Source organism: Heptranchias perlo, chromosome 5 (genome assembly GCF_035084215.1).
Source record: "Heptranchias perlo isolate sHepPer1 chromosome 5, sHepPer1.hap1, whole genome shotgun sequence".
In the NCBI taxonomy this organism is placed as follows: Eukaryota; Metazoa; Chordata; class Chondrichthyes; order Hexanchiformes; family Hexanchidae; genus Heptranchias; species Heptranchias perlo.
Genome location: NC_090329.1, coordinates 129,310,606 through 129,328,630, shown reverse-complemented (window position 1 = coordinate 129,328,630; position 18,025 = coordinate 129,310,606). Strand labels below are relative to the sequence as shown.

Genomic DNA, 18,025 nt, shown 5'->3' with positions numbered 1-18,025 from the left:
ACTTCAGTGCCATACTGAGGGAGTGCTGGGCTGTTGCAAGTGTCGGCTTTCGGATGAGATGTTAAACTGAGGTCCCGTCTGCTTTCTTAGGTGGACATAAAAGATCCCATGCCATTATTCGAAGAAGAGCAGGGGAGTTCTCCCCGGTGTCCTGGCCAATAATTATCCCTCAACTGACATCACTAAAACAGATTATCTGGTCGTTATCACATTACTGTTTATGGGAGCTTGCTTTGTGCAAATTGGCTGCTGTGTTTCCCTACATTACAACAGTGACTACACTTTAAAAGTACTTCATTGGCTGTAAACGTTTTAGGATGTCCTGAGGTCATGAAAGGCGCTATATAAATACGAGTCTTTCTTTATGTCTGTGCGCCTTAGTCCAATGATCACCCACCCTCGATCCCTCCTTCACCTGAAGACTGCACTTGGTCTTGATTCCCCATGTGCAACACCATGGGAGATCAACTAGTATATCTAATATAATCATCACCGAAAGTAACCTTTGAAACTATGAAAAGTTTATTCAGACAAGACTAAAGTAACACCGACACAAGAGAATCAAAGCTAGCATTATTGTATAGATAAATAGAAAAACTGACTGCTGGAAGTTTGACATAAAAACAGAAGATGATGGAAATACACAGTAGGTCCGAGCAGTCATCAGCCTCAGCTTTGTCATGGCTGCAGATTCTACAGAATCTGAAATGAATAGGTCCCACCGGTGCCTTATTTAAGATCTATCAGAGAGGTGGAAATACTTGATGCAATCTCATTTCTTTCTGATATGGAGCCAGTGGTTCTCCAGTTTTCCCAATCAAAACCGGAATCTAGAAATGATGTGGAGATGCCGGTGATGGACTGGGGTTGACAATTGTAAACAATTTTACAACACCAAGTTATAGTCCAGCAATTTTATTTTAAATTCACCTAGAAACCCAGTGACTGAACTTTGTATTTTCTGTTAACACCTGGCAGCTGCTGGGCCTCCACTTCCAGCAATTAAAATGGTTACGGGCAAAAAAAAAGCTCGCCTCTCTTTTCCCACCTCCCCCAGCAGTCTGCTACAGTTTTTGAGACCTTGTTGAAATTAAGATGCAAGCAATCTCACGCCAAATATAGCTTGTGTGTGTTTTAAATTCAGTGCAGAAGCCAGTGGAGGCTATACTTTGATGATTTCGATACACACTGATTGTTTGCCTATCGCCCAGTAAAGTGTCCATTTAATTCCTTAGAAAGCTATAGAGTCAAAACATTGAAGGGGCTCTTGCGGCTGCTTCTGATGATCTTGGACCTTTTCAGATGTGGTGCTTTTGTTCTTTCTCCATGTAATGAGGTGGTTTAACAGTGGTAAGCAAAAATTAAAACAATTAAAGGCGATTACAGTTAAAGCTGCGACCAAGTTCCTTTCATTTGAATGTCCCTTCAGAAATACCAACTTTGAAAGTATTTTTTTTTCTTTCTCCATCATGCATTGTACAGGGCTCAGTGCTGAACTCACTTATATACCATTTATGCTGCAGAACCACCTCCAATATGACCCTATTCCTTCTGTGTCACATTTGCCTGCAGGATAGATTCAGCAATGTCAGAAAAAGTGAATGATTTCTGCCATATTATGTTATAAAGAAAGAATTAGCATTTATATAGCACCTTTCACGACCTCAGGACGTCCCAAAGCACTTCACAGCCAATAAATTACTTTTGAAGTGTTGTCACTTTTGTAATATAGGCAAACGCGGCAGCCAATTTGCGCACAGCAAGATCCCAACAACAACAATGCAATAATGACCAGATAATCTGTTTTCGGTGTTGGTCGAGGGATAAATATTGGCCATAACACCAGGGAGAACTGCCCTGCTCTTCTACAAATAGTGCCATAGGATCTTTTATGTCCACTTGAGAGGCCAGACGGGGCCTTGGTTTAACATTTTATCCGAAAGATGGCACCTTTAACAACAGTACTCTCTCAGTAATGCACTGCAGTGTCAGCCTGGATTATTTGCTCAAGTCTTGGAGTGGGGCTGGAACCTACAACCTCTGACTCAGAGGCCAAGGCTGACACATACTCAGAACGAGAAAGGGCCAGAAGGCCCATATGCACTTTCGCCACCCCTCATGGTCTCATCCAATCCTCTCTAAGTCTGCACCTTTCCAATGAATCCAAACCCAAGGCGTAAAGTCTACCTCCAAACCTCAATGCACTTAGCCTGGGAGTCATCCTGGTTGCTTTCCTCTGTACTTTCTCTAGGGCCAAAATGCCTTTTTTGAGGTGGGGGAACCAGAAAGCTGTACAATACTCCAGATGAGGCCTCACCAAAGCCTATTATAACCCTATTATTATAGACCTAGTTTTATACTGAACAGTCTCTGAGTCATAAAACCCAGAGCCCTTTTTGCTTTGGCTGCAGCCACCTGAACCTTTAGGGAACAATGACCCTCCCACGTCTCCCTTCCTGTGTCTTTTACCCTACACCGACTCATATTATACGCTATCTGAATTCTGCACTCTTATGTACATGACCCCTTCATTGGCTACCTTAATTGATTTTATTACACAACTGCAGATTCATTTCTTCTCTTGGTTCAGTGGTCTAAACACATTCCTAGAAGCACTCTGACATTTCTGATGAACTCCATTTGGAGCCAGTGTCTCCCTGCTATTTTTTCCATGTGCAGTATATCTAGGGTTACCAACCCTCCAGGACTGTCTTGGAATCTCCAGGAATTAAAGATTAATCTCCTGAAAACTACTGCGAGTGACCCGGGAGTAAAATCATAGGGGCATTGAAAGAAGTCTTCTTTTAATGTTCTTTGAGCACTTTCATTTATTAGTTATAAAAATATTGGGAAATGGGGAAAATAGGCTTTCGCTGGGTGAGGCGGTTGGAGGTGTGAGGTCATGTGATGTAACCTCTAAGAATACATCTAACCAGAGTTGGCAACCCTAAATATATCCTTTATATTTATACCTTTCCTAAAGGAGATGGCCACTTCATGCCCCACACCTACCTTTTCTAAACAATGTGTATTGAGGTATATGGAATTCAGACCCATCCTCAAAACCCAGCCATATTTCCCTGAGAGCTGTCAGCTCAGAGTTTTCCATTCCAGCATGCAGCCTTATTTCTGATAGGTTGTTCCTAATGCCTCTATAATTTGTATAGAAGCACTTAATAAAATCCCCAGATAATTTGGTGCAATTATGTCCCCTGATACCATCCTTTTGTGGTGGGTGCGATTGAAAAGGTGAGTGCCCACTTACATTGCTTAACCTGACTCACACTGTTATTTTGTAGGATGACGTTTTGTCCCTTGGATTCATCAGTTTCAAAGAACCCCGAGTGCTTCTTCTGCATTGGTAGCGAAAGGTTTCACATCTATCTTGCTTGTGCAGTCGTTCAAAAGTGGGATCATACAGGGACCCCTGTTGCTTCTAATCCACATTACTGACCTGAATACCAAAAACCAACTGTAAGCATATTAAATTTACTAATAAAAGAGAGAACAGCAGAAAGGGAGCAGGGAATAATAGTAAACTCATCCCTGTTACAATGTGGCAAAGGAATTAAGAAAGCTAATTGAACATTGGGGTAACATAGGCAGAAGACCACAGTGCACATTAAGACTTTACAATGCATTGATCAGATCGCACTTGGAATATTGTCTCTGGTCTGCCCACCACATCACTAACATACTTTAATAAGGGTGTAGAAAGGAGTAACAAAGCCAACCTTGAGTAAAGAGGTTGCTTAAATATTAAAAATGCAACATTTTGAGGACTTTGGCTACCTGCGCTCACCACCCTCCACTTGAAGAATTGCCAATCTCTCACATGCTGCAGTGGGAATGAAAAGAAAGTACTTGCATTTATATAGCGCCTTTCATGACCTCAGGACGTCCCAAAGCGCTTCACAGCCAATTAAGTATTTTTTGAAGTGTAGTCGCTGTTGTAATGTAGGGAAATGTGCATCAGGTAAAGGCAAGGTACTTCTCCGCATGGAAGGACAAATGGTAGACGTGTTGCAGTCTCAGACTGTTCTTGTGCACCACCTACTTGTTGGTTGCAGAACGGCAGTAATCGGGTCCTAAAATCATGTTGGTTGGTGATGCTGAGTCCAGGATGATGTTACTCTGAGAAACCTGACTGGGGAAGAGAATAAAGTTTTCAAAAGATGGATTACTACCTGCCCAGTATGTTGATAACATTTCTAACTGCATCTTTAAACAGAAGTCCATTTCTACTCACTGCAGTGCCCTATCATGTGGAGATGTGAGTGATTAAGGTTGTAGAGGTTTTAAATGAATTTTAATCATCAGCAAAGCAAACATCAGGACTCGAGCCACAATCCCACCCACTGACTAGCCAGCTGTCTGTCTGTCTCGGTCCGTCCACCAGTCTATCTATTATTTACCTGCCTATGCTGTTTCCATTTAAGTTTTCCTTGTCAATGTTTATCCCTCAACCAACACCACTAAAACAGATTATCTGGTCATTATTACATTGCTGTTTGTGGGACCTTGCTGTGTGCAAATTGGCTGTCGTGTTTCCTACATTACAACAATGACCCTACTTCAAAAATACTTCATTGGCTGTAACACGCTTTGGAACGAACGTCCTATGGTCGTGAAAGGCGCTATATAAATGCAAGTACTTTCTTTTCTTGTCCCTTGCTGAATTTTGGTATTATTATTCGTTTATATAAAATCTTTATTTGTCACAAAACTGAAGGGTGAATATGCCTTTGTTCTCCAAACCATTATTTAACTAATTTTTGTCCGTGAGCAATGCCATAAGGATTAATTAATTTACTTGTATTATTAGACATCCTGCTCTGTAGATTGAGATAATACAGGTCTGAAGGCTGTTGTTACTTCAGGATTTTCCAGGTGATATTTTGAGATGTCACTTTGGATTTCTTTTTATTCGTTCATGGGATGTGGGTGTCGCTGGTGAGGCCGGCATTTATTGCCCATCCCTAATTGCCCTTGAGAAGGTGGTGGTGAGCCGCCTTCTTGAACCGCTGCAGTCCGTGTGGTGAAGGTTCTCCCACAGTGCTGTCAGGAAGGGAGTTCCAGGATTTTGACCCAGCGATGATGAAGGAACGGCGATATATTTCCAAGTCGGGATGGTGTGTGACTTGGAGGGGAACGTGCAGATGGTGTTGTTCCCATGTGCCTGCTGCTCTTGTCCTTCTAGATGGTAGAGGTCGCGGGTTTGGGAGGTGCTGTCGAAGAAGCCTTGGCGAGTTGCTGCAGTGCATCCTGTGGATGGTACACACTGCAGCCACAGTGCACAGGTGGTGAAGGGAGTGAATGTTTAGGGTGGTGGAAGGGGTGCCAATCAAGCGGGCTGCTTTGTCCTGGATGGTGTCGAGCTTCTTGAGTGTTGTTGGAACTGCACTCATCCAGGCAAGTGGAGAGTATTCCATCACACTCCTGACTTGTGCCTTGTAGATGGTGGAAAGGCTTTGGGGAGTCAGGAGGTGAGTCACTCGCCGCAGAATACCCAGCCTCTGACCTGCTCTTGTAGCCACAGTATTTATATGGCTGGTCCAGTTAAGTTTCTGGTCAATGGTGACCTTCAGGATGTTGATGGTGGGGGATTCGGCGATGGTAATGCTGTTGAATGTCAAGGGGAGGTGGTTAGACTCTCTCTTGTTGGAGATGGTCATTGCCTGGCATTTGTCTGGCATGAATGTTAATTGCCACTTATGAGCCCAAGCCTGGATGTTGTCCAGGTCTTCTGCATGCGGGCTCGGACTGCTTCATTATTTGAGGGGTTGCGAATGGAACTGAACACTGTGCAATCATCAGCGAAGATCCCCATTTCTGATCTTATGATGGAGGGAAGGTCATTGATGTTGGATCCCCCATCTCCTATCTCACCTACTTCTAATTTACGTATCAGTGGTAATCAGAGTGGGTAGCTAAGGAGGAAGGTCACTTGATGGGATAAGAAAGTTTGATAGGCTCCAGAATTTTACATGAAAGAAATGGAGTCAGTTAATTTTGGTCACTGGTTAAAGGCAGTCGAGCAAGGTATCGTTGTCTTTTATCTATAAGTGTTGTAATATCTTGTTTTCTTTGTGCTCTGTTTTCAGACGTGTGACGGATGCAAAGAAGCTGGTGGAACAAGAGCATGGCTATGAGCAATGGGAATGGTGACTTCATGGTTCAGAGCAATGGCAGTGTCCCATCAAATGCTAACGTTAACAGCATCCCTGCAGCCTGCGATGGAGACCACCTCTCCCAGCAGCTGCCAGCCAAGGAGACCTCAAGGGCAAAAGTGAGTCAGAACAGTGGTACGCCGCCAAATGGCACTGTTAAGCCTTCTTCCCTCTTTCCAGACAGCACGGTAAATAACCAAAGACCTGTGCCAATGCTGCCACAGTGTTGCCACCATTGTCCATACCATCATCCTTTGTGTTGTCACAGTAACCAACCAGAGTGCCATTCTTTGGGAAATACCACCGTCACCTCTCCATTGACTCCCTGTTGCCTGCAAGCTCGCTCCGAGTACCCGACATCTGTGTGCCAAAACAATTCCCCAATCCATCCAGCCAGCTGCTGCCTTCAGCCCGCCTCATCTCTCATCGATCATGCTCCCCTTTGTCTTCATCACCGGTGGCCTGATCATTTCCAGCATCAGCCTGTGCAACAGCAACACGTCCCTAACATCAGGTACGCTCCATCAAGGCAACTTGCTCGCCTGTAATGAGTAAACCTTTTTTCTGTAGGTAGTCCCAAACACTGTTAATGGGGATGGAAGAAAATTAAAACTCAGTTCATTGAATGAAAATAACCTGTGAGCTCTATCTTTGAAAGTACGTGTCTGATGCTGTGTTTTAAAAAATGAGATGTCTATGAGAGTGCTCGGTGCATTTTGTCTGCAGTAAACTCTCCTTACATGAAAGAGGTCCTTCAGAGAGCAGCTCTGTGTGGCGTGGCTCAGTATAACTGTTTGCAATGTGGTGTCATTTGATTATTTTTTCCCTTTTTGTACAACATCCATCCAGCTGTGCAGTTTATAAATGTTAATCTTTTCAAACTTGGGCTGTGTTTGGAAAGAGTATTTTAAGGTGTGTAACACCAGGGTGAGGTACCAGTGGTTAAAAGTACTGGCGGTAGGAGTAATTTGAAGTCATGAGTTAAAAGCATTACACAAGTGTATTGCGTGACATTTAGGTATATTGGTACAAATACATTAAGCTCACTGACAGCTTTGCTTTTCAATATTTGAATGTCTCTTGATTATAAAGCCATGGACTATCTGCATTCAGATAGACAAGCTGTCTGCTCCCATCTCTCCACCAGTATCGCTAACGACAGCAGTCTGGGAATGATTATTCTTCCCTGTGATTTATTTTTTCCCTCCCTTCCTGCAGGAAAGTACTTGACGTACTGACACAGCCAGGATTGGAGACTTAATGCTTGTGCTATAGTGTGTTGGTTTTCCAACTCGCTGTGCTGCACATTAATCGAACACTGGAAACAGACCATTTGGAAATATTAGCAAGCAATTTTAACATGGCTTGCTTACAATACCGCCCAATAAAGATGGCGTAGCCTGTTTACGGTCAGTGGGCTATTTAGTCCTGATGCAGACACCAGGTTGTTTGTGGGCTTTCCTACCAGCTGCCAAAATGTAGAATTGCAACACTTGCATTGATTTCCTTTGAGTTTTCTGCTGACTCGGTGAGTAAGTGCATTACCTAGTTTTGTGCTGAGCCACAGTGACAGAGGATCTCTGCTTTGATTCCTGGTCTATGTCGACTTGGTTGATCTCAGCTGTAACAGCATTCGAGCCACCGCCATTAGCCTCTGGACTAGTTAGGGAGGGATGAAAATCAAACCAGGGCTTCTCCCACCTGATCGTGATCCATTAACTCCTGGAACGTGTGCTTGTGTGAATGTTGGGTGAGGAGAAGATCTGGGCTTGGCTGTGAAGCCTACTATGGTAGAACGGCCTGCCAGAACTTGCTATCTGAGACTCATATTTGAAGACGAGTGACTTGGATGAGGTGCTGGAGGCTAGTTGACGCCTGTAAAACTGTTGCCCAGCAGGGACTGGTGACTTTGGGGAAGGGGGAAGTAGTTTCCTCTTTGAACCTAATTGTGATCTGAAAACATTTTTATTTTAATTAACCCAGATTTTTCACAAGCAGCATTTCACTTACACTGAATCATCAAACATGCTCGGTTCAGTTCCTTGTGATGCCTCATTGCCTTGGTGTATTGTTAAACGTATACCTGCGAAGTTTCTCACTTGCGCCCTTTTCAATTCACAGTAGTGAGCAGGGCTGTTGACAACACTGTGTGGTATTTTACATTGGACTGTTTCAGGAATCTAAGAAAAGACATGGACTCTTCCTTGTACAGAGGCTGCAGTTAAGTGGATAATTAATACCATCGTCAGGAGCCAGTGAACATGGGGGATCATTTTCCTTTTCTAATATTTGGAAGAGAAATTCCACCTCAAGTATTATTTGTTAATAACTTTGTTTCTATGCCAAAAATGTCAGAAATTTCCATTATTTTTCATGTAGTAATGTAAAGTACTGCAGTCCCGTGATTATTTTTGGGAGAGGGAAAGGGCTGATGTGTCTAAACACCAGAAACTACTCAGACCTTTGGTTAAAAAAGAATCATTGCCTCTTAGAACCATGGTCTGAAGATCATCTGCTCAATCGAAAAAATGCACAAAGTACTGTTCTAACATCTGAGCACTTTCTGAGGAAATCCATCCAGACACTTCCATTCCCATTCTGTCTTTCATGAGATGTTTATCTGAGGCCCCATCTGCCCTCTCAGGTGGACGTAAAAGATCCTAAGGCACTGGTACTATTCGAAGAAGAGCAGGGGAGTTCTCCCCGCTGTCGTGGCCAATATTTATCCCTCAACCAACATTCACTAAAAGACAGATTATCTGGTCATTATCACATTGCTGTTTGTGGGACCTTGCTGTGCGCAAATTGGCTGCCGCTTTTCCTACGTTACAACAGTGACTGCACTTCAAAAGTATTCCATTGCCCGTAAAGTGCTTTGGGATGCCCCGAGGTCGTGAAAGGCGCTGTATAATTGCAAATCTTTTCCCTGCTCATCAGCAGTGTAAATGAGCCAAAAACTCTTAAGTTATTTGTGTATTTCCTTTTAAAATGTACGATTGTGGAGTGGATAGAGGCACAGATTATTGGTATAATCAGCCCATTGTGACACAAAAAGATAGCATGTAGGTTCAAGAACACAGTTGGCTGTTTGTTGGAGCAGTGGGAGTACTGGCGCTGAGAGAAGCTCAACCTTGTGGATCTGTCCGTTTTCACAAGACAGCTGCGTGCCCTCTCAGGTAGGGAACGAAAGAGGAAGGGAGCAGAAAAGTGCCGAAGAATTGGGTTTGTATTCCAGAAAAATATGCATCGAGAGACCCGAATCTCTGTTCGTATTCTGGTCATAATGGGGTTTAATGATTCCTGCTAATGGGAAACACACCGTACAGGGGACTTATTGAATATTTCAACCTTAAATGGACATTTCAATTTCTTGGACTTTTGGAACGGTTTTAAAACCCTGATTGATCAAAGTAGTGTTGCTAAAACTCTCAATGAATGAATTTTATCCAGTGTAGTATGGGATATTAATATGGCTGCTTCTAAGCAATTACTTAAAGCTGGTGCGGTATTTAATACATGCAGTTTAGACCCCAAGAAAAAATCAGATGAAGAAGGCACTTCAGATTTCACCCATTCAGAATGCCAACCCAAATTACAAAACTTACACTAGTTTGCTGCTGTACCTGCTAATAATAGTGGTGCTTATAATACAATTTAGTGATCAGATTTGGCCCACCTCCTATTCAGGTGGCCCTCATCAAACCTGCTCCTTGACGGGCATCTGTTACACCAACTAATGGTCTGTGTGACAGGGATGTCCATCTGGCTGGGTTTTCAATCTTTTCTTGCTTTCCAGCAAAAGGTGAGGGGACGTAACCCAAATGATTTCCACCCCCTCCTCCCCCCACCGCCCGCCCCACCCCCCCGGCCCACCGTTCTATGGGGGAGACTCTGGCCTTCACTCAACAACTGCTCGGAGAGATATAAAGAAATACTTGCATATATAAAGCACCTTTCACGATCTCAGGATGTCCTAAAGCGTTTAGAGCTAATTAAGTATTTTGGTGGTGTCACTGCTGTAATGTTGGAGACGCGGGAGCCAATTTGCGCACAGCAAGGTCCCACAAACAGCAATGTTTTTTAAAAATTTGTTCATGGGATGTGGGCGTCACTGGCAAGGCCAGCATTTATTGCCCATCCCTGATTACACTTGAGAAGGTGGTGGTGAGCTGCCTTGTTGAACCGCTGCAGTCCGTGTTGATAGGAAGGGAGTTCCAGGATTTTGACTCAGCAATGATGAAGGAACGGCGATATATTTCCAAGTCAGGATGGTGTGTGACTTGGAGGGGAACGTGCAGGTGGTGTTGTTCCCATATGCCTGCTGCCCTTGTCCTTCTAGGTGGTAGAGGTCGCAGGTTTGGGAGGTGCTGTCGAAGAAGCAAAGGTCCCGGCAGATTGGAAAACTGCTAATGTAACACCCTTATTTAAAAAGGGTAGTAGGCAGAAGGCTGGAAATTATAGGCCAGTTAGCCTAGCATCTGTGGTGGGTAAAATTTTGGAGTCTATTATTAAGGAGACAGTAGCAGAACATTTGGATAAACATAATTTAATAGGACAAAGTCAGCATGGCTTTACGAAGGGGAAGTCATGTCTGACAAATTTGCTTGAGTTCTTTGAGGACATAACGTACAGGGTGGATAAAGGGGAACCAGTGGACGTAGTGTATTTGGACTTCCAGAAGGCATTCAACAAGGTGCCACATAAAAGATTATTGCTCAAGATAAAGAATCACTGGATTGGGGGTAATATTCTGGCATGGGTGGAGGATTGGTTATCCAACAGGAAGCAGAGAGTTGGGATAAATGGTTCATTCTCGGACTGGCAACCAGTAGCCAGTGGTGTTCCGCAGAGGTCGGTGCTGGGTCCCCAACTCTTTACGATCTATATTAACGATTTGGAGGAGGGGACCGAGTGCAACATATCAAAGTTTGCAGATGATACAAAGATGGGAGGGAAAGTGGAGAGTGAGGAGGACATAAAAAACCTACAGGGGGATATAGACAGGCTGGGTGAGTGGGCGGAGATTTGGCAGATGCAATACAATATTGGAAAATGTGAGGTTACGCACTTTGGCAGGAAAAACCAGAGAGCAAGTTAATATCTTAATGGCGAGAAACTGGAAAGGACTGCAGTACAAAGGGATCTGGGGGTCCTAGTGCAAGAAAATCAAAAAGTTAGTATGCAGGTGCAGCAGGTGATCAAGAAGGCCAACGGAATGTTGGCGTTTATTGCTAGGGGGATAGAATATAAAAACAGGGAGGTATTGCTGCAGTTATATAAGGTATTGGTGAGACCGCACCTGGAATACTGCATACAGTTTTGGTGTCCATACTTAAGAAAAGACATACTTGCTCTCGAGGCAGTACAAAGAAGGTTCACTCGGCTAATCCCGGGGATGAGGGGGCGGACATATGAGGAGAGGTTGAGTAGATTGGGACTCTACTCATTGGAGTTCAGAAGAATGAGAGGCGATCTTATTGAAACATATAAGATTGTGAAGGGGCTTGATCGGGTGGATGCGGTAAGGATGTTCCCAAGGATGAGTGAAACTAGAACTAGGGGGCATAATCTTAGAATAAGGGGCTGCTCCTTCAAAACTGAGATGAGGGGAAACTTCTTCACTCAGAGGGTGGTAGGTCTGTGGAATTTGCTGCCCCAGGAAGCTGTGGAAGCTACATCATTAAATAAATTTAAAACCGAAATAGACAGTTTCCTAGAAGTAAAGGGAATTAGGGGTTACGGGGAGCGGGCAGGAAATTGGACATGAATTTAGATTTGAGGTTAGGATCAGATCAGCCATGATCTTATTAAATGGCGGAGCAGGCTAGAGGGGCCGATTGGCCTACTCCTGCTCCTATTTCTTATGTTCTTATGTTCTTAAGCCTTGGCGCGTTACTGCAGTGCATCCTGTGTATGGTACACACTGCAGCCACAGTGCGCCAGTGGTGAAGGGAGTGAATGTTTAGGGTGGTGGAAGGGGTGCCAATCAAGTGGGCTGCTTTGTCCTGGATGGTGTCGAGCTTCTTGAGTGTTGTTGGAGGTGCACTCATCCAGGCAAGTGGAGAGTATTCCCTCACACTTCTGACTTGTGCCTTGTAGATGATGGAAAGGTTTGGGGAGTCAGGAGGTGAGTCACTCACCGCAGAATACCCAGCCTCTGTAGCCACAGTATTTATATGGCTGGTCCAGTTAAGTTTCGGGTCAATGGTGACCCCCAGGATGTTGATGGTGGGGGATTCGGTGATGTTAATGCCGTTGAATGTCAAGGGGAGGTGGTTAGACTCTCTCTTGTTGGAGATGGTCATTGCCTGGCACTTGTCTGGCGTGAATGTTACTTGCCACTTATCAGCCCAAACCTGAATGTTGTCCAGGTCTTGCTGCATGCAGGCTCGGACTGCTTCATTATCTGAGGGGTTGTGAATGGAACTGAACACTGTGCAATCATCAGCGAACATCCCCATTTCTGACCTTATGATGGAGGGAAGGTCATTGATGAAGCAGCTGAAGATGGTTGGGCCTAGGACACTGCCCTGAGGAACTCCTGCAGCAATGTCCTGGGGCTGAGATGATTGGCCTCCAACAACCACTACCATCTTTGTGCTTGGTATGATTCCAGCCACTGGAGAGTTTTCCCCCTGATTCCCATTGACTTCAATTTTACTAGGGCTCCTTGGTGCCACACTCGGTCAAATGCTGCCTTGATATCAAGGGCAGTCACTCTCTCCTCACCTCTGGAATTCAGCTCTTTTGTCCATGTTTGCACCAAGGCTGTAATGAGGTCTGGAGCCGAGTGGTCCTGGCGGAACCCAAACTGAGCATCGGTGAGCAGGTTATTGGTGAGTAAGTGCCGCTTGATAGCACTGTCGACGACACCTTCCATCACTTTGCTGCTGATTGAGAGTAGACTGATGGGGCGGTAATTGGCCAGATTGGATTTGTCCTGCTTTTTGTGGACAGGACATACCTGGGCAATTTTCCACATTGTCGGTGGATGCCAGTGTTGTAGCTGTACTGGAACAGCTTGGCTAGAGGCGCGGCTAGATCTGGAGCACAAGTCTTCAGCACTACAGCCGGGATGTTGTCGGGGCCCATAGCCTTTGCTGTATCCAGTGCACTCAGCCGTTTCTTGATATCACGTGGAGTGAATCGAATTGGCTGAAGACTGGCTTCTGTGATGGTGGGGATATCGGGAGGAGGCCGAGATGGATCATCCATTCGGCACTTCTGGCTGAAGATGGTTGCAAACGCTTCAGCCTTGTCTTTTGCACTCACGTGCTGGACTCCGCCATCATTGAGGATGGGGATGTTTACAGAGCCTCCTCCTCCCGTTAGTTGTTTAATTGCCTACCACCATTCACAACAGGATGTGGCAGGACTGCAGAGCTTTGATCTGAACCGTTGGTTGTGGAATTGCTTAGCTCTGTCTAGCATGTTGTTTCCGCCGTTTAGCCTGCATGTCATCCTGTGCTGTAGCTTCACCAGGTTGGCAGCTCGTTTTTAGGTACGCCTGGTGCTGCTTTTGGCACGCTGTTCTACACTCCTCATTGAATCAGGGTTGATCCGCTGGCTTGTTGGTAATGGTAGAGTGAGGAATATTCCCCGCCATGAGGTTGCAGATTGTGCTGGAAAACAATTGTGCTGCTGCTGCTGATGGCCCACAACGCCTCATGTTTGCCCAGTTTTGAGCTGCTCGATCTGTTCTGAATCTATCCCGTTAAGCATGGTGATAGTACCACACAACACGTTGGATGGTGTCCTCAGTGTGAAGACAGGACTTCGTCTCCACAAGGACTGTGTCATGGACAGGTGCATCTGCGACAGGTAGATTGGTGAGGACGAGGTCAAGTAAGTTTTTCCCTTGTGTTAGTTCGCTGACCACCTGCCGCAGTCCCAGTCTGGCAGCTATGTCCTTCAGGACTCGGCCAGCTCGGTCAGTAGTGGTGCCACCAAGCCACTCTTGATGATGGACATTGAAGTCCCCCACCCAAAGGACATTCTGTATGATCATGGCCAGTACTTCCGCAATTTCCACCCTTACTTCCCTCAGCAACCTAGGATGCATCCCATCAGGATCGGGTGACATCTATTTTAAATACAGCCAGCCTTTCTTGTACCTTGTCTTTATCAATTTTTAGCCCATCCAGTATCTTAATTACATCTTCCTTTACTGAGACTTTGGCAGCAACTTCTTCCTTGGTAAAGACAGATGCAGAGTACTCATTTAGTACTGTGGCCATACCCTCTGTTTCCATGAGTAGATCTCCTCTTTGGTCCCTAATCGGCTCCACCCCTCTGCTTACATGCCTTTTGGATTCCCTTTTATGTTGGCTGCCAGTCTGTTCTCAAACTCTCTCTTTGCCCCTCTGAACTTTCTATATTCAGCCTGGTTCTCACTTGTGTTAATAACCTGGCATCTGTTATATGCCACTTTCTTCTGCTTCATCTTACTCTTTATCTCTTTCGTCATCCAGGGAGCTCTGGCTTTAGCTGCCCTACCTTTCTCCCTCATGGAAATGTACCTGGACTGTACCCGAACCATCTCCTCATTAAAGGCCACCCATTGTTCAGTTACAGTTTTGCCTGCCAATCTTTGATTCTAATTTACCCGGTCCAGATCTATTGAAAGTGGCCGTCCTCCAATTGAATATTTTTGCTTTAGAGTGGTCCATGTCTTTTTCCATAGCTATTCTAAACCTTATGATACTATGATCACTGATCCCTAAATGTTCCCCCACTGACACTTGCTCCACCTCATTCCCCAGAACCAAATCCAGCATTGCTCCTTCCTCCAACATTGCAGCACTCCCTTAGTACTGCACTTGGAGTGTCAGCCTAGATTTTGTGTTCAAGTGCCTGGAGCAGGGCTTGTACCCACGACCTTCTGCCTCAGAGACGAAAGTGCTACCAATTGAGCCAAGGCCGACTTATGATTGAAGCCAGGAACTTTGTAGGGATTAGCATACACAGACCTAGTCCTGTCACCGCATTGGCACTCAAGACACGTGAAATTGTAGCCCTTAACAAAAAGCTCGTGGATAACATTGTGCTAGAAAGTTAAAAGCAGGTCTCCAGCATCCTTAATGGGGAATAGTGTACCTGGTGCAGAGCTGACTCATACAGAACCGAAGGTCCCATGTTCAACTGTTGATCTGTGCTAGGACACCAGAACGAACTCTACAGTCACTGGGTTAGGTGGGACAGGGGGGCAATGGGTTAGGTGGGACAGGGGGGCAATGGGTTAGGTGGGACAGGGGGGCAATGGGTTAGGTGGGACAGGGGGGCAGTGGATTAGGTGGGACAGGGGGGCAGTGGGTTAGGTGGGACAGGGGGGCAATGGGTTAGGTGGGAGCGGGGTAATCAGCTGGGTTTCCAGCTCTTAGTCACTCACTAGTTCTCCCTGCCGAAAGTTGCACACATACCGATGTTAAATGAGGACTGGATCAGGTTCACCTGTAATGCAGTCAGTGGGGAGATAGCCTGCTGACAGTGTTGAGGCTCACACATGAAGAACTGCCACTTTGATGAGGCACCAGAGGGCTGCCAGTGCAAGGAGTGAGTGTCTTAAAGACAAGAGGGAGGAAACTGGTTTAAAAGTTTTTAAAAATCTGTTTCTGAAAACATTGGACAGCAAATTCAGTGTAGTAAGAGGAGGGGTGGGGCCGATTAGAGACCAAAAAGGAGATCTATGCATGGAGGCAGAGGGCATAGCTGAGATACTAAATGAGTACTTCGCATCTGTCTACCAGGGAAGAAGTTTCTGCCAAAGTCACAGTAAAAGAGGAGGTAGTTGAGGTACTGGATGGGCTAGAAATTGATAACAAGGAGGTACTAAAAAGGCTAGCTGCACTTAAAGTAGTTAAGTCACCCAGTCCGGATGGGATGCATCCTAGGTTGCTGATAGAAGTAAGGGTGGAAATTGCAGAGGCACTGGCCATAATCTCCCAAACATCCTTAAATACGGGGGTGGTGCCAGAGGACTGGAGAATTGCAAATGTTACACCCTTGTTCAGAAAAGGGTGTAAGGATAAACCCGGCAACTACAGGCCAGTCTGTTTAACCTCGATGGTGGGGAAGCTTTTAGAAACGATAATCCAGGACAAGATTAATTGTCACTTAGACAAGTGTGGATTAATAAAGGAAAGCCAGCATGGATTTGTTAAAGGCAAATCGTGTTTAACTAACCTGATTGAGTTTTTTTGCTGAGGTAACAGAGAGGATTTATGAGGGCAATGCGGTTGATGTATGTGTGGACTTTCAAAGGGCATTTGATAAAGTGCCATGTAACAGGCTTGTCAGCAAAATTGAAGCCCATGGAATAAAAGGGGCAGTGGCAGCATGGATACGAAATTGGTGAAGTGACAGGAAACAGAGAGTAGTGGTGAACGATTGTTTTTCGGACTGGAGGAAGGTGTACCGTGGTGTTCCCCAGGGTTCGACCAGTACTAGGACCACTGCTTTTTTTGATATATATTAATGACATGGTCTTGGGTGTACAGGGCACAATTTCAAAATTTGCAGATGACACAAAACTTGGAAGTGGAGTAAACAGTGAGGAGGATAGTGATAGACTTCAAGAGGATATAGACAGGTTGGTGGAATGGGTGGAAATATGGCAGATGAAATTTAATACATAGAAGTGTGAAGTGATACATTTTGGCAGGAAGAATGAGGAGAGGCAATATAAACTAAATGGTACAATTCTAAAGGGAGATCTGGGGGCATATGTGCACAAATCTTTGAAGGTGGCAGGACTGATTGAGAAAGCGGCTAAAAAAGCATACGGGATCCTGGGCTTTATAACTAGAGGCATAGAGTACAAACGCAAGGAAGTCATGATGAACCGTTACAAAACACTGGTTCGGCTACAGCAGGAGTACTGTGTCCAATTCTGGGCACCGCGCTTTAGGAAGGATGCGAGGGCCTTAGAGGGGGCGCAGAAAAGATTTACTAGAATGATTCCAGGGATGAGCGACTTCAGTTACGTGGATGGACTGGAGAAGCTGGGGTTGTTCTCCTTAGAGTGGAGCAGGTTAAGAGGGGATTTAATAGAAGTGTTCAAAATCATGAAGGGTTTCGATAAAGTAAATAAAGAGAAACTGTTCCCATTGATGGAAGGGTCGAGAACCAGAGGATACAGATTTAAGGTGATTGGCAAAACCTTTTTACACGGCGAGTAGTTATGATCTGGAATGCACTGCCTGAAAGGATGGTGGAAGCCGATTCAATCATGGCTTTCAAGAAGGAATTGAATAAATACTTGAAGGGAAAAAATTTGCAGGGCAATGGGGAAAGAGCAGGGAAATGGACTAACTGGATTGCTCTTACGAAGAGCCGGAACTGGCTCGATAGGCCAAATGGCCGCCTCCTGTGCTGTAACCATTCTATCATTCTATGAAATGTCACACTTTTAATTGAATCACTATTGGTATGAACATGTGACATAGTTTTACTCCCCACCCCCAACATCACCCGCTGAAAGTGATAACACAAAATACATATTGCTGTCTCACTCCATCTGTCCCCAGTAACAGGGGACCTGATCCATCAGTACGAGATCTGGAAGAGTAATTACTGACCTACACTAATAGCCTCTGACATTCATACCGGCCAGCGGATGGCATGAAGTGCTCTGCTATAAAGCCACGATCTCTTGACCTTTCCACACTGATGTTGTGACTGTTGAGACCAAATCGTGTTTGAACATGCAATTCCCATGCCCTCTGTCCCTCACCTCAGTCACTGTCTCTGAAAGGCTGAGTTGTGTGTTTAAGTGCAGCTGTCCCCATATCAGGGGGTGGGGTGGGGGTAGAGGAAGCTGGTTCCTGTTTCAAAGAGTTAATAATTTACTCTTTCTA

The 18,025-nt window shown here is 45.1% G+C and overlaps 1 protein-coding gene across 4 annotated transcripts in view; it reads left to right on the top strand.

The window, feature by feature from the left end:
- The window catches only part of disp1 (dispatched homolog 1 (Drosophila)), a 360,433-nt gene that overhangs the window by 215,501 nt on the left and 126,907 nt on the right, over positions 1-18,025 (top strand). For all 4 annotated transcript variants that reach the window (XM_067985195.1, XM_067985196.1, XM_067985198.1 and 1 more), the window contains one exon: positions 6,105-6,684. In XM_067985195.1, the coding sequence (XP_067841296.1) occupies positions 6,116-6,684 (569 nt within the window). In that variant the 5' untranslated portion in view covers positions 6,105-6,115. The remainder of the gene's footprint in view (positions 1-6,104; positions 6,685-18,025) is intronic.